The sequence below is a fragment of the Pimephales promelas genome, chromosome 8 (assembly GCF_988280905.1).
Source record: "Pimephales promelas chromosome 8, fPimPro1.hap1.1, whole genome shotgun sequence".
Lineage (NCBI taxonomy): Eukaryota > Metazoa > Chordata > Actinopteri > Cypriniformes > Leuciscidae > Pimephales > Pimephales promelas.
Window position 1 is genome coordinate 36902665 of NC_142776.1, and position 15531 is coordinate 36918195.

Below are 15531 nucleotides of genomic sequence, written 5' to 3' on the forward strand. Positions count from 1 at the left end.
CATTACATTTTTAAAGTAAAACATATAACTAAATAAGAGAAATCAAGATGATACATTATTAAATTATATTGTTATTTTTATTTCCTTACTGTGTCGTACTTAATATGCTATTGTTCCTTTATTTATTTTACATTTTTGAAGACACTTTATCGTAAAACTAACAAACAAGAGGAAGGGACCGTTTTTGATCGTGTTCCGTGTTTCCGGTTGGACTCTTTTTCGTGTCGCACTCTCTTCCGCTTCGCCTCCATTAAAGGACCCAGCGGCGCTTCGCGGGTCAATTTTTAAACCTTGTTTGGCAGAATCCGATTTTAATCGGAGCCATCCTAACAGCAACCATGGTAAGACTTCATTATTTAGCTCATTAGTGTGTGATTTATCGGTTATCTTAATATTTTTCTATTGGTTATTTAGGATTTTGAATAAAAAAATGTCTGCGTTTCCATTACGTTGTTGATACGTAGAGCAAAACCGCTTGCAGTGTTCTAAGAAAAAAGCAGCCGGAAACGCTAAAGTTGTGATATAAAGCACGTTAGTTATGGTAGTTTATTCCTGAAATATTTGTATAATAATACAGAATACAGAAATGTATCTCTAAAATCCAGACAGGAGAATGAATGAGCGCCGTTTGTTTGCTCTTGCAGCCGAACTTCAGCTTGAGGCTTCGATTTAAATGCGTTAATCGGACGTTATTACATGAGTTTTGATGAAATTTAATGAATTATGTTTTTCAGGACGTATTTTTGTTTGTTTAGCTGTATAAGTTTATTGTTTACGTTTTCATGTCCTCTGCTCAAGTCAGTTGTGTAGGTCTAACCGGAAGAAGACTTTTATTTTGCTTAAACCTCCGTCGTCGCCAATAGTTTGTTTATAAGCGGATTTCATTGCTCTAAGCGTTCACATTATATACGTTTTCATTCAATTTCGTAATTCTGATTTGCAGCACTTTTTTTCTGCTGTAGTCGTGTATGGTTTACGTTTTCATGTACTCTGCTTCAGGCGGCGAGTTTTGCGGCGGTAACTGTGAAGAGACTTTTATTTTGCTCAAACGATTATTACGGTCATTTTTTTTCTGATTTCAATGCTTTAAGCGTTCATAATTAAGTATAGAATTGTAAATCAGCCACCAAAACGCAATGAAGTGTACAACGTATTGGTGGTTTTTCCCTTTAATTTGTTATAAAAAGTATCAGCTGGATTATGTTCATATGACTCATCTCTTACTCTTTTCTCTTTATTGTGTTTCAGACGGTCGGCAAGAGCAGTAAGATGTTGCAGCACATCGACTTCCGGATGCGCTGTATCCTGCAGGACGGGCGGATCTTCATCGGCACGTTCAAAGCGTTCGACAAACACATGAACCTGATCCTGTGCGACTGTGACGAGTTCAGAAAGATCAAGTGAGTCCTTGTGAAACTTAAAAAGGTTATGTCACCCAAAAAAATTATTCCTTATTAAACTCGCCCTCAAGTCATCCTATGTGTACATGACTTTCTTTTTTCAGTCGAACATAGTCAGTTTTACTAAAAAATATCCTGGCTCTTCCCAGTTTTATAATGGGAGTGAATAGAGCCTGAGATTTTGAAGCATTATAAAATACAATAATAACAGCCTTCTGAAGCAAAGCCATGCATTTAAAAAAAAAAATTAACTTTTTCTAAACAGTTTTGTTTTGCTTTATGAGCTTCCATGTTCGTCAACACATCGAGTCAGGCGTCACTTCAACCAGAACTAGACTCGCATACAGCTGTTACTAGAAGCTAGTGATTATAGTTGATAAAGTTATAAATATGGTTTCAGAAGGCCTTTATTAACACTAGAGTTGTACTCTTTACTTATGGATGGATGAATGTGTTTTTGGCCTTTGAAATCATATCCTCCATTCACTGCCATTATAAAGCTGGGAAGAGCCAGGATATTTATGGCTGAAATTCATGCTTGAGGGTGAGTAAATCATGGATTAGTTTCATTTTGGGTGAACTATTCCTTTAAAGTCCCTCTGTTATGAAAATTCAGCATATCAATATTTCTCAATCACGTCCTTCACAGACCCAAGAACTCCAAGCAGCCGGAGCGAGAGGAGAAGAGGGTGTTGGGTCTGGTTTTGCTCCGAGGAGAGAATCTCGTGTCCATGACTGTAGAAGGACCCCCTCCTAAAGACGTGAGTCAATCACATTTATTTATATAGTGCTTTTTATTTAATCGGGTGCTTGTGTAAAATTGAGCTTATTTCAACTATCTTTGATCAAACTGATTATGTCGGCCATTTAAAACAGACTGGCATCGCCCGCGTGCCGCTGGCCGGAGTGGCTGGAGGTCCCGGTGTCGGCAGAGCGGCGGGTCGAGGTGTTCCCGCTGGAGCGCCGATGGCACAGGCTCCCGCTGGACTCGCAGGACCCGTCAGAGGAGTCGGTGGCCCGTCACAACAGGTGTGCACTGTTAACAGGACATGAGTCTGTGTGCAGTCAGTTATCCTGATTTGTATTGTTTACCATTTTATATCAGGGTGTTTGACTATAACTTCATTTTAAGGGATAGCTTTTCTTTTTTTTTTTTACATGAATGATTTATTGCACACTTTACTTGTGCTTGTGTATCATTGCGCTTGTACACATCAATTGCAGCATTTCATGATGCATTTAATCATTTCTTTGTACTTTTTTTTTTTTTTTTCCATCGACTTTTTTTATTTGTTCTGTCGGTGGTAGTGCACCTTTTTCTGAAGATGACAATTTCTAATAATAGTTCTTGCTACATTACATTCACTAATATTCTAATAAGGGTGTAATTGGGCAATCCAAAAAAATTATCTCAGAACTCTTAATACAAGTTATTTTATTAATTTTAAGTTTTTTTTTTATACTGGTAACATGAAAATTGGGTTACTTTTAGTAAAGTTTTTAACATGGATTTTTCACTAAATAGTAATAATAATAAACATTTATTTGTATAGCACTTTTCATATGTGGAATGCAACGCAAAGTGTTGATGCAGATAAAATAAGAGACATGCACAACATTCACATAATATTATTATGCTGATAAGCAGCTTTAAATAAGCATTTCTGCATTTATTTTTATTATTACAAGCATGGCTGATAAATATTTAATATTTGTCCATGGATCAATTCCACAGACATCTGATGTTTTTTTTTTTTTGTTTTTTTTTTTGTGAAGTACTGGTTTATTTCATTACTATATTGATATTTAAGCTTATAATTTGTCCTTTTTATTAAAATTTTCGTCCTTTTTATTAATTTCTTTTTTTTTTTTGTGTGCCTTTGCTCAGAAACCCAGCTGTCCTTCTCTTAACTATTCCACAGACATTTGATGCAACTAATTTTATTTGCGCCTTCACACTTTCTCTGCTACATTTGTTTATTTTATTGCATAATTTTTCCTTTTATTTGATTGGTTTTGCTGTATTTTGTGGCATGGAAACCCATCTGTCCCTCTCTTGATAACACTGCGTCTTTGTGTGTGTCAGGTCATGACCCCTCAGGGCCGAGGCACGGTCGCGGCGGCCGCTGCTGGTGCCAGTATAGCCGGCGCCCCCACTCAGTACCCTCCCGGCCGGGCCGGACCCCCTCCGCCGATGGGCCGAGGCGCTCCTCCTCCAGGTGAGAACGTCTCCGTGTTTCTCAGTTACGGTGTGTCTTTCTGATGGCCGTGCTGATTCGCCAGCTGTGATGACAGAAATGTTCTCTGAGGCCGATGACGTGTCCGCTGATGTGAAGCAGGATTACACTGAGCTCAGAATCACATGGGTGTTTAACTACTCTCCTCCAGTCGTGTGATGGTTAACGCTCACACTTGTGCTTGTGCCTCCTCCACAGGGATGATGGGGCCTCCTCCAGGCATGAGGCCACCCATGGGACCCCCGATGGGAATGCCACCCGGCCGCGGCGCTCCGATGGGAATGCCGCCTCCTGGCATGAGGCCGCCGCCGCCTGGAATGAGAGGTAAAGCCTGTTTACTGAATCTGAATGAAATGCATGATTTGATTTTCACTTTATTGGATATATTTTCAATTTTCTTCAGAAATCAAACATGCATTCTGATCTATTTGGTAACTTCACAATAAGGTTTGTTGGTTAACTACCTTAGTTAACATGATCCAAGAGTGAATTATACTTCTACAGCATTTATTAATCTCAGTTAATAATAGTTTCAGCTTTACTGATGTTATTAAAATCAAAGGTTTTCATGAACAGCAATTTGTTTTATTAACTAAAATGAATAAATTCTGTAAAATGTTTTGCTCATTGGGCAACACTTTATTTAACAGTGTCCTTGTTGCATATGTACTGTAAAGTATGTATAATTACATGCAACTAACCCTCAACCAAATCCTAATCATGAAGTACATGTAGTTGCACTTTAACAATAATATCTTAACATGGTGCAACCACTCATTGTTGTGTTGTGTTCCTGCTCTTCCTCCAGGTCCTCCTCCTCCAGGCATGCGTCCTCCCAGACCGTAAACCTCTGGGCCGATGTGTTTCAGATCCGTCTTTTCCTTGTACAGGAAAGTTTATCTGCAAGTTCTTGTATAGTTTGATTTTTGTATTGTTTCTTTTTTTTAATAATAAAGTGTCAGTTTGACAGTTATGTTTTAATATGACTTGTGTTTCTCTTATTTTTTTACTGCTTGATGCAACTAATAAATGGCCTAAAAAACATGCATTATAGAAATGAATAATGCAACTTCATAATGCATCTCTCATAAATTGCATGTTTTAGTAATGTTTAATTGCGCATATGCATATGGTTTCTTTTAGAATATACAGTATGCAATTACATTTGGTTAATGCATATAGTTAATATTTAGAGTTTAGTGATGCGTAATCAAGAACTGTTAAAGTAGAAAACTATTGTTACACATTTTTTCTGCTTTTCTTTTTGTAAATAATGGGTTAAGATCCTTTGCATTAGTGTTTTCCAGAAAAGACTAATTACAGCATTCAATGAGTTCATTTAAACTGAGCCGGTCATATATCCTATATACTGCATAATATATATAAATAAATATACTGCATGTATTCTGTCAGGTTGTAATATAAGGTCTGGCACTTGCAACCACATCAAAATGATTTTCCTGAAAGTAAACTATTGTAAATCATGTTTTGTGTTCAGAGATGTTTATTTTAGATCTACAATCATCTATAGTCTCAGCTAACCATATATATATATATATATATAGATTTAAAGTTCCCATTTCACACGGCGTTGTTGGCAGAGGTGGTTTCTTAAAGGGGTAGTTCACCCCAAAAATAAAAATCTGTCATTTACTCGCCTTCAAGTTGTTCCAAACCTCCATACTTTTCTTTATATGGTACGTGAAGACATTTAGAAGAATTTATGTATCCAGGCATAAACTACCATAGCAGGAAAAATACATTTGAAGTAATGGCCGGTGAGATCTGCCCGGATGCATTCTTCCTTTGTGTTCAGCTGAACGAATAGATTTATACAGGTTTCTTTGCAACAATTTGAGGGTGTAGTAAATCACTAAACTTTAATCTAAATATATTTACATAAATATATTTATTTATTTGTTTTTAAATAAATCACAGTTTTAAAATGGATAATAAAAATGAATCTAAATCCCAATTATAAACTTAATATAAAACATAATGTATAAATAAATGTGCGCTACATGCATAAAATGAAAAAGTTGCTCGTCCGGATTTTTAATTTTTGTGTCAATTTATTCTGAAACAATTTTCTCTTTAGTGTTCAATCAGCTTTGATATTTAAATATAGTAATATCTGCACCTTTAAAGGTCATCCCCTCCCCCAATATTATTAAATGTCTGCTTCATCTTTCATTTTAAATTCCTAAATTTGATCAATAAATTCAATTATTTCGAATAATAAGACACTAGCCTATAGGGCTGTTACCATAGGGGTTGATCAAATGAAATCATTTACACTGAAAAATTACAATTGCATAAAATGATGTTATGAAATTGATTTAAATTTACATATAAGAAACGTTGGAAAGAATGATACTACTTTTAAACATAACACTAAACCACCAGTAAGTGGTGGCAGGCGACCGTCTTAATGAGTGAGTCATTTAATCATTCATTCAAACGGCTGATTCGTTCAAGAATGAGACATGTTTATGAATGGATCATTGAATCTTTGACTCGATTCGTTCAAAATGGTGAATTCAGTAATGAAAACAGGTTGAGTGTTCCTGTGACATGCGCCGTGGATCTGCTGTGATTTTTGTTTGGAACTATTTTTCCGCTGCTGAAACAGAAAGCCAATATTGCATCTAAAATGTAAGTGATTTAATTTGAACTGTTTATTGAACTGTTGTAAATCATTGCCACATTTTCAATCGTGATGGTGTTCAGGAAAAATAATTGAGGTTGCTTAACATATGTTAAAAATATAAAAACTCCACATTTAGATTTTTATAGGCAGCTGGCCTATGTTGTTAACTGAGTAGAAGTTATATGTGTGTGTGTGTGTGTGTGTGTGTGTGTGTGTGTGTGTGTGTGTGTGTGTGTGTGTGTGTGTGTGTGTGTGTGTGTGTGTGTGTGTGTGTGTGTGTGTGTGTGTGTGTGTGCGCGCGCTGCGCTCATTGTGTAGATTTCTGCTGCGCGAGCGTCAACACTGCAACCAGGCAACCGTAATAGTCAACAACACACAGTAATGCAGCGCAATATGAAAGAGTTCGTCTTAAACTAATGAACAATATGAAATTAAAACGATATAAGCATAATTTAAAATGTCATAGGAACTACAGGATATTGAGAGGATAAACGCAATTGAGAGGTGGGTAAAACCCTATTAACGAATATTGGGTGGTGCGTAAACGGCGTTTACGTGCGTTTTTAGCCTCCATTACATCCCTGTATGACAAATGTTTAAGTAGTTAAAGTAAGATTGTGTGTTTGTTTGAATCGAGATCGCGATGTTTTAATTATTAATCGTGCAGCTGCTATACAATATGTGTTTCCGTCTCTTAGGCTAGACATTATTAAAAAGAGTTTATCAAACATAATCCACAACAAATTTTCACTTCCGCAGAAGCCCCGCCCACAGAGTGACGATGGCCACGTGACGCTGAGTCTGCCTAGAGAATTCCAATGACGTCAAGCTAGATTGGAATGTGTTCTATAACGTGACGTCACAGTAGCCTACTGGTCAGTAGCCTACTGTGAAGCACATTTTCACATATTCTCCTCATTTCTTTGCTGACAATTTTCTACTAGCATTTATTGCATTGTAGTTATTTAGCATTTGAAAATGGGATTAAAATTTTCATGCGTTAAATGTGTAGATGTTTCTGACAATGGAGACAATTTACACAAAAAACAGAAACGCAAGAGGAAGGAAAAAACCATCAAGACCACCTCAAGTCAAGGTAACTAAGAGGACCATGTCAATGTTATCATTTGGTATATGTAGAACATCTAAAGTTCTGTTTTTAAAGTCTAATTAATAATAATAATGCTTAACCATTAATTGAAAAACTTTTACTTGAGAATTTAGTAACATAATATACTTGGCACATAATGGAAACTACAGACCTTTGATGACAGATGTGTGAATGCCTTTAAACAGACATTTGAATGTATTACCTCTGTACAGTTTTGGGTGTAACTAATTACTAGTTACTGTAATTTAATCACTTTTCCATTTAAAATGTAAAGTAAGGGTTTACTCTTCATTTATCTGTAAGTTACAGTTTTTCTCCGTCGCTTTGGTGCATTTATCACATCACTATTTACATTTGCACAACAGTTAATGCAGTTCTCAAAACAATTAGTACAAACTGCAAAACTTAGTTGATAAAAGTGTCACTTGCTCAAAATGGATAACTCATTCCTCAAAAGCAAGTATTCATGTCATTGAAAGTGTCAGTGTGGTCAAGATGAAAAGTCCTAACACAGTGTTGATGAACAAGATAGTCAAATGTCTTTGTCATGTTTTCATTATGATAGTTTACTCTGTAAGTGTTTGCCAGTGCAAAAAAAGTCAGATCTTGGTGACACTACCTGAAAATGCTCAAGACAGTCCTATAAACTATTTGCACAGCCATTTGAAAACTACAGTAAATTTTCACATTACTGTATTTAGTGAGGTACAAGACACTGAATATGTATGTTTCACATTTTTACTGCATAGTCTTTGCAATTCTAATTTGTTTAAAACATTGTGCAAAAGAAAAAATACACCCTTATCTACAACAAACATAAACTCCCTTTGGGTAGATCGGCGCACAACTGGAAACAATATCACAGTACATATCGGAACTGAACAACATACATATACTGTAAATCATTCATGCACATCTCTTCTCATTAGTGAAAGCTAAGGTTCACCTGCGAGAAATTGTTCAATTTAGGATAAAAAAGGTTTTTTTTTTACTGTAAAGATAAAAAAAAAATGCTTGACGGATTTTGACAACTAGTTTAACATTTTTGTATGTGATGACTCAAGCAATGAAATGAGGACTATTAGTTTTATATGTAATGTCTATTCAGCATTCACAAGTATAGTTAATTTGGACTGACACGACATAAGCAAATGATAATGTTATAAAACAGCAGTGAGTTGTATGAACGCAATTGATAGCATTTGCAATTTGTTGATGATTCATGTGCAAAAATGACAAAATGTTGTGGAGGTTGAACTGTTGTGCAAATGTAAATAGTGATGTGAGAAATGCACCAAAGCGACTGAGAAAAACTGTAAAAATTACAGTTACTTCTGATGTAATTGAGGTAAATACTGTGTATAGATCAATCCGATCTCGTATGCATTTTATGAGGTGTCTAAATTATTTGACACTTAAACAGAGAACAAAACATTACTGACCGAGAACGCGGAATGCACGGATTAGACCTGTGTTGAATGCCATCATAATTACAGTTTTTTTTTTTATTCGCTTTGGTACTATTTTCACAAGTAAGGTGTACATTTTCAAAACTCTTAGTGCTAATATCACAACAGATCATCAAAAGTGCACTTTTTTCAAACATTTCATCATGTGTTAGTACAATTCACACAATCACAAAGTATCCTTTTCACAAGACAAAATAAGTGTTTCATCTACATTATTGTTTCATTCACAGTAAAGCTCTTACTATCAAACTTTTGATTTGCATCTCTTTTTGTTCAGTTTAATACTTTTGTCTATTATTTAATCCAACTGATCTTAATGTTTAATCAATTAATCATTTGGTAAACCTATAGATTTTCATTTCAGCAATATACAGTATATGGATTTTGAGAACTACAGAAATAAAATGTGTGTTTGTATGAATATTTACAAGTAAATTACATGTAACCACACATGATGAATACTCGTTATAGCTAATTGATTTCACATAGTGGTAACCACAATTGGCCACTATATACAGTAATGTGTGCACTAAATGTTCTGTTTCGTTCTTATTTACGTAGTTACATTTCATTATAGAAAGTATACCTATGTTACAATTTTATCTGAAAAATAAAAACTATAATTTGCCTAAATGATTGTAGAGGATGTCTTCATTGATCCATCACTTGATTAGGCCTACATATATGATGGATATTTGAAAATTATAGATTATGTACGTAAATGTTGGGTACTGTAAGTGTATTGCCTAATGTTACAGTAAAACTGTGTAATCTGTCTTTTATAGTACTGTAGCATATTCATTTCAGCACTTCTAAGGCCGATTTGAAACATGTATCTTGCGTTGTTTGCTGTTGGATGAACTGATTGTTAAAAGTACTAAACTGAAAGAAGATCATATTGTTGTGTTTCAGTGATTAAACCAAATGTTCTCATTACATATTACAATAATCTTGTGTTTGAAATAATGATTATGTGGACTGAAAACATGTGCAACTGACTGAAAGCATTACATCAGGTTTTGAAAAAGAATGACTAGCTGCGTTACAAGTGTGATCAGTTTGGATTTTTGTACTAAGAGTTTTGAAAATGTACACCTTACTTGTGAAAATAGTACCAAAGCGAATAAAAAAAAACTGTAACAACAGGCGTAGTTGCAGCAATATTAGTGTCTGTCTAGTAATGAATTTGGTTATGCAATCTTTTTTAAAAACTATTTCATTAAAACCATTTTCTCTTTTCTCTCTCTTTAGATCAGACTTCTCATCAAGTCACCTATACCAGTGCTGTTGAAGTCCTCATCGTTGCTGAGGAACCTGGTCATGTTGACCAAGTCGATGATGAGTGGAGTGACGCCGCCTTCCAGGCCTTAGTCGGTGATTCATCGGAATGGGGTGCCGACGCCATCGACTCTTTGAGCTGTGTCTGGAGTATTGGCGACCTCCAAGCTACAGTATGTGCCACATCTGACGATAGCATTCCAGTCCAAGATGTGGCCTACTATAGAGCCAATGTCCCTCGAGTGCCAGCCCGAGATGTGGCCTGCTGTAGAGCCAACGTCACTCAAGTTCCAGTCCGAGATGTGGCAGACTGCAGCGTGGATGTCCCCCAAGTCCCAGTCAGCACCACATCAGCTCCAGGCTTGGAGATGGCTGACTGTTGTGACTCCGACTCTAGTGATGATCTCCTAACAGGCTCTAATGATGATCTCTCTTCAGTTTCAGCCTCGCCCTGGGCAACATCAGACTCTAGTGACGATCTCCATCCAGGTCCAGCCTGGTCAATATCAGACTGTAGTGTCGGACGGACATCTGAGTTGAAGCAATTGGAGGAAAACGAGATTATTAGTAAGTTGACTCTAACATAACACAATACAGACAAGCTTTTGTTGTGATATTATTTACATCATGTCAACTCTTCTTATTTTTCTTTCAACAGACGTCGGTGTCCACAGCTATAAAATCGTCAGGAATCTCGGTGAAGGAGGCTTGGGAAGCGTGTATGCAGGGATTCGCTTGACAGATGGCCTTGAGGTATCACTTATTTTACATGCATTATATATCAAAGTGTTCTTGCAGTCTTGTACTCGAATGATTCTTCTTTTCAAGCATTTTCAGTGCGTCTTATGTTCACTACTAGAGCACCTGACCTCTCAGACATGTTTAAATTGTTAGACATGCTCTACATGATTAGAATTTAAATTCATGAAACGGTTGATGACTGAAATATGAACTGCACAAATATTGTAAATAATTCTAACTCAAATCCATTTTTTGTTTCGTTGATTAGGTGGCGCTGAAATTCGCTGGCAACATGGGTGTACATTGGATGCGCATTGTAAGTGTCTCTCAGTCAATTTTTCAATAGACAAACTGCAATTGTCAGTAGTTTAGTTGTGTTCTACATCTTTTCTCCATGCAATATCATAACAATTGTCTTTTTTTTTAGGAGGATTGTCCTGAACTCGTTCCAAGGGAGATCGCTCTGCTAATTCGTGCCAAGAAAGGCATCAGGATTCCCGAGATCATCCAGCTTCTGGACTGGGTCGTAGAGCCAGAACGATACATCATGGTTCTGGAGTATCCTACACCCTGTGAGGACTTGGACCAATTTCTAAACCGCCACAACGGGATCATCGGCGAGAACATAGCAAAGGTTATAATGTGTCAGGCAACTCTCGCCGCTCAGATTTGCTGCCTACGGGGAGTCTTGCACCGTGGCATAAAGCCGGAAAACCTGCTCATCAACCCGAACTCCCTGGATGTCAAATTGATTGACTTTGGCTGCGGCGAAATCCTGACTGATGAGGGATACACAATCTTTGCCGGTATGTATTATTCCTCAGAGCTGTAATGTGGGTTTCAAATTTAGATGACTTGAATAAGTCAAGGTCCTACAAAGCGTCAAGTAATGGGATCCACCATTGGGAGTCAATAGCATCAAATAATTTCTTGCATAGTCAAAATGTTTTTTTTAATACAAACTTACAAATTGAACTAAATCTCTCTTTTTTTTTTTTTTTCCAGGCACAATAGAGCACTGCCCCCCTGAGTATATGACCAACGGCGAGTATCACGGGAAACCAGCAACAGTTTGGTCGCTCGGGTTACTCATGTTTACGCTGCTGCATGGACGATTTCCAAAGCAAGAAGACTTGGAAGATCTCAATGACAACAACTGGGCCAAAGATGGCTTGTCACAGGGTAAGATCTTGATTTCAGCAAAGGACACTTACAATTCTAAATCATACAAAATAGAACAAAGTAATACAGATGGTCGTGTGGGTAATGTAGTCATATTTAGATCGTTCAGCTAATCAAAGAGAGCGAGTGTGAAGTTTAAGGTAATAATACGACTGCTCTTCTCTTTCTTCACAGAATGCTGCGAATTACTATGCGCTCTCCTGCGAACAAACCCAGAGACGCGGCTTGAATTGGAAAATGTCTGTGTCCACAAGTGGTTTAAGTGTTCAAATGATCCACCTGAGGATAAGACGATTATTGGTAAGTTTACTGTCATGACTTCGACATAACACAAGACAAACATACGGTTTATACAATATCTACCTTTACTCAGGCACAAATCAGTTATCATGTCAACTCTTCTTATTTTTCTTTCAACAGACGTCGGTGTCCAGAGCTATGAAGTCGTCAGGAAGCTCAGTGAAGGAGACTTTGTAAGCGTGTATGCAGGGATTCGCTTGACAGATGGCCTTGAGGTATCACTTATTTACATGCATTATATATCAAAGTGTTCTTGCAGTCTTATACTTGAATGATTCTTCTTTTCAAGCATTTTCAGTGCGTCTTATTTTCACTACTAGAGCACCTGACCTCTCAGACATGTTTAAATTGTTAGACATGCTCTACATGATTAGAATTTAAATCCATGAAACGGTTGATGACTGAAATATGAACTGCACAAATATTGTAAATAGTTCTAACACAAATCCATTTTTTGTTTTGTTGATTATGTAATATCATAATAATTGTCTTTCTTTTAGGATTGTGTAGCGGACCTCGTCTCACCACAAAGAACTCAAGGACACCATTGGCTTCAGTGGACCACGCCTGCTGTTTATTGAAAGAGGACAGAAAATCAACACGCACGCCTTCAGTGTTTACTCTCTCTCTAGTCACAGGCTGTTCTGAGATCATTTTATTCAATAAAGTTTTGTATTACAACAATGTTGTCTCTCATTTATGAAAATTCACTTTCACACAAAACACATTAAAGAAATAAAATAAAATAGTTACACATTTTTACATTAATATTATAGCTAATATGTCTCAATTTCTTAGATCGTATAGTGTTTTTTTTTTTTCCTTATTCAAAACAATTAAACGTACCTGCAGTTTATTGAAAGAGGACAGAAAATCAACACACACGCCTCTCAGCTGAAGGATGTATGAGAAAAGACTGCAATTCTTATCATACACTGGTAACACATAAGGCTATAAACATACATTTTAACATCCAGAAGAAAGCTACACACATTTAACATACTAAACAACATATCTACAAACTCAATCCACCGAAATTAATTGTGAAGAAAATTATTAACACTGGAAAACCTGCACTCTAATATGGCGCGCAGGCGGAAACACTAAACAAACACGTGCGTTTGTAAAACTACAAAAATACATTAAACCGTGCACAGAAAAACCCTGATATAAACTCGTTCCCGTTTTAAAACACTTCTATAATAGATATCAAGGTAAAACTTCACTTTATGTTTAAATTAAGCCTGGAGTAGGCCTTAATCTAGAAAAAAAAATGGCTTTTTGTAACACAGATTAAGTTCAGATTAGTTACACTTGGACTATGGAGTCCTGAACTAAAATAAATCAGATTAAATTAAAACCAACTGTGCTAATCTGAATTAGCATGACAGAGGTTGCCTATAAAACATGGAATGAACCAAGAAAAGCTTAAAATTGCATGGAACTGAGAAGAAAATCCAAAGAAAACAATGGCATCAGAAAAAGACTGCAATCAAAAAAACATTTACTAACAAGAGTAATTAATTTTTATGCAAGATAAATAATCTGCACACACCAGCTATGGAATAAAAGAGAAGAAATGTCGAAAATATATATATATATACATACAAAATCTGTTTGTATGTATATATATATATATATATATATATATATATATATATATATATATATATATAACAAAATACACATAAAATCAACGATGTACAACTAGAATCAATGGTGTTTTTTTTAACAATTAATGGTTTTCATTTAAAATGAATTATTCAAACAACTCTATAATTATGTAATGCTTCTTGTTTATTCCTGTGATTTACATAAACTTACTAAAACATTAATTTACACATGTGGTGTTTTGTGTTGACGGTCAAGAAGCAATACTTTCAACTAGAGTAGTACCATAGTGGTTGCTTTATTAATTATACAGCTTGAATTTTTTGTAGCAGGTCCGAGCTTCAAGCACATGCTCAACACTTCACCAAAACAGTAACCCCCAAAAATACTAACATAACATAAACGTTTAAATAACAACAAAATAATAGAACATTAAACATTCTCTAAGTAGTTTATGTATCAAATTTATTTATTTATTTATTTATCAATCAAAAAAAGTAAAGAAAGATTAGTTAGAAAGAAAGATAGATTGAGTAGTTAGAAAGAAAGAAAGATAGACTAGTTAGAAAGAAAGATGGATGGATGGATGGATGGATGGATGGATGGATGGATGGATGGATGGATGGATGGATGGATGGATGGATGGATGGATGGATGGATAGATAGATAGATAGATAGATAGATAGATAGATAGATAGATAGATAGATAGATAGATAGATAGATAGATAGATAGATAGATAGATAGATAGATAGATAGATAGATAGATAGATAGATAGATAGATAATATCGGTAATTTTTGACCAAAGAAGCAATTTATATGACCACTGATTGAAGCTTAAAACAGTTTTTTTCCAATAAATAAATTATTAAAAATGTTCAAAGTGATCATGTGTTTATTGCAATGCAATGTACAAATGTCTTTTGTCAGAATGAGAATAAAACACAGGTCTATTTACCTGGAAAACATTGAAAAGCAATCAAATACCCTACAAGGTTGCAATCATCATAAATCATTTGTATTACATATAAATAGCTAAATCTATGAGTGTATGAATCTTTTGAAAAACTTGTTCCTGGTAAGTGTTCGCATTTATGAGGAAAAAACAAAGTTACAGAAAAGCACCAACTATATCAATGTTATATCCGCGAGACTCGCGTGTGGCGCTGGTATCTCTCTCTCACTGGCAATCGAGCAATGCTTCATACCAGTCATGATAAAAACATCAGTGTCAAGTTATTCACTCATTCATAAGCATTATTAGACGACAAGTTCCATGATTTAACTGGAATTTTGTGTCATCAACCTACGCCTTTGTTATTGTAAGAGGTAAGTGACCCCTAGTGGTGAAAAGTTTGTTTTATCGCCCAGAAAACATGCAAAGATTTTTGTCAGTAGTGTCATGTATTTATATTAGTAATTTTACTTTCCATTTTACCTAAAATCTTATCAATTAAAACATCCAAACATTAATATTATGGGAGAACTCTGGTCCTCCGCGCCTGTAGGTGTCCGTTTAGCTTCCGGCAGAACCGTGCGACAATGACGCACT

General features: G+C 35.8%; 2 protein-coding genes across 2 annotated transcripts; both read left to right on the forward strand.

The window, feature by feature from the left end:
* Positions 1–202: 202 nt before the first annotated feature.
* On the forward strand, positions 203–4618 carry snrpb (small nuclear ribonucleoprotein polypeptides B and B1). Its single transcript, XM_089134496.1, has 7 exons — positions 203–341; positions 1249–1400; positions 2050–2161; positions 2277–2429; positions 3487–3619; positions 3836–3961; positions 4446–4618. Exons 1-7 carry the CDS (start codon positions 339–341, stop codon positions 4481–4483), a joined length of 717 nt encoding a protein of 238 aa, XP_088990622.1. The 5' UTR covers positions 203–338; the 3' UTR covers positions 4484–4618.
* A 1209-nt stretch (positions 4619–5827) lies between these two features.
* Positions 5828–13031, forward strand: LOC120493402 (uncharacterized). The gene is made up of 10 exons (XM_089134497.1): positions 5828–6292; positions 7047–7383; positions 10119–10712; positions 10804–10898; positions 11155–11202; positions 11314–11692; positions 11892–12068; positions 12243–12368; positions 12489–12583; positions 12869–13031. The coding sequence occupies exons 2-10, from the start codon at positions 7266–7268 to the stop codon at positions 12947–12949; spliced, it is 1713 nt and encodes a 570-aa protein (XP_088990623.1). The 5' UTR covers positions 5828–6292; positions 7047–7265; the 3' UTR covers positions 12950–13031.
* The last annotated feature ends 2500 nt before the right edge of the window (positions 13032–15531 follow it).

Coding starts and splice junctions, on each gene's coding strand:
- snrpb (XM_089134496.1), top strand. Junction 2,162..2,276: donor AAGGACCCCCTCCTAAAGAC/GTGAGTCAATCA, acceptor CATTTAAAACAG/ACTGGCATCGCCCGCGTGCC. Junction 3,962..4,445: donor GCCGCCGCCTGGAATGAGAG/GTAAAGCCTGTT, acceptor CTCTTCCTCCAG/GTCCTCCTCCTCCAGGCATG.
- LOC120493402 (XM_089134497.1), top strand. CDS start 7,266: ATGGGATTAAAATTTTCATGCGTTAAATGTGTAGATGTTTCTGACAAT. Junction 11,203..11,313: donor GTGTACATTGGATGCGCATT/GTAAGTGTCTCT, acceptor CTTTTTTTTTAG/GAGGATTGTCCTGAACTCGT. Junction 12,069..12,242: donor CAAAGATGGCTTGTCACAGG/GTAAGATCTTGA, acceptor CTTTCTTCACAG/AATGCTGCGAATTACTATGC.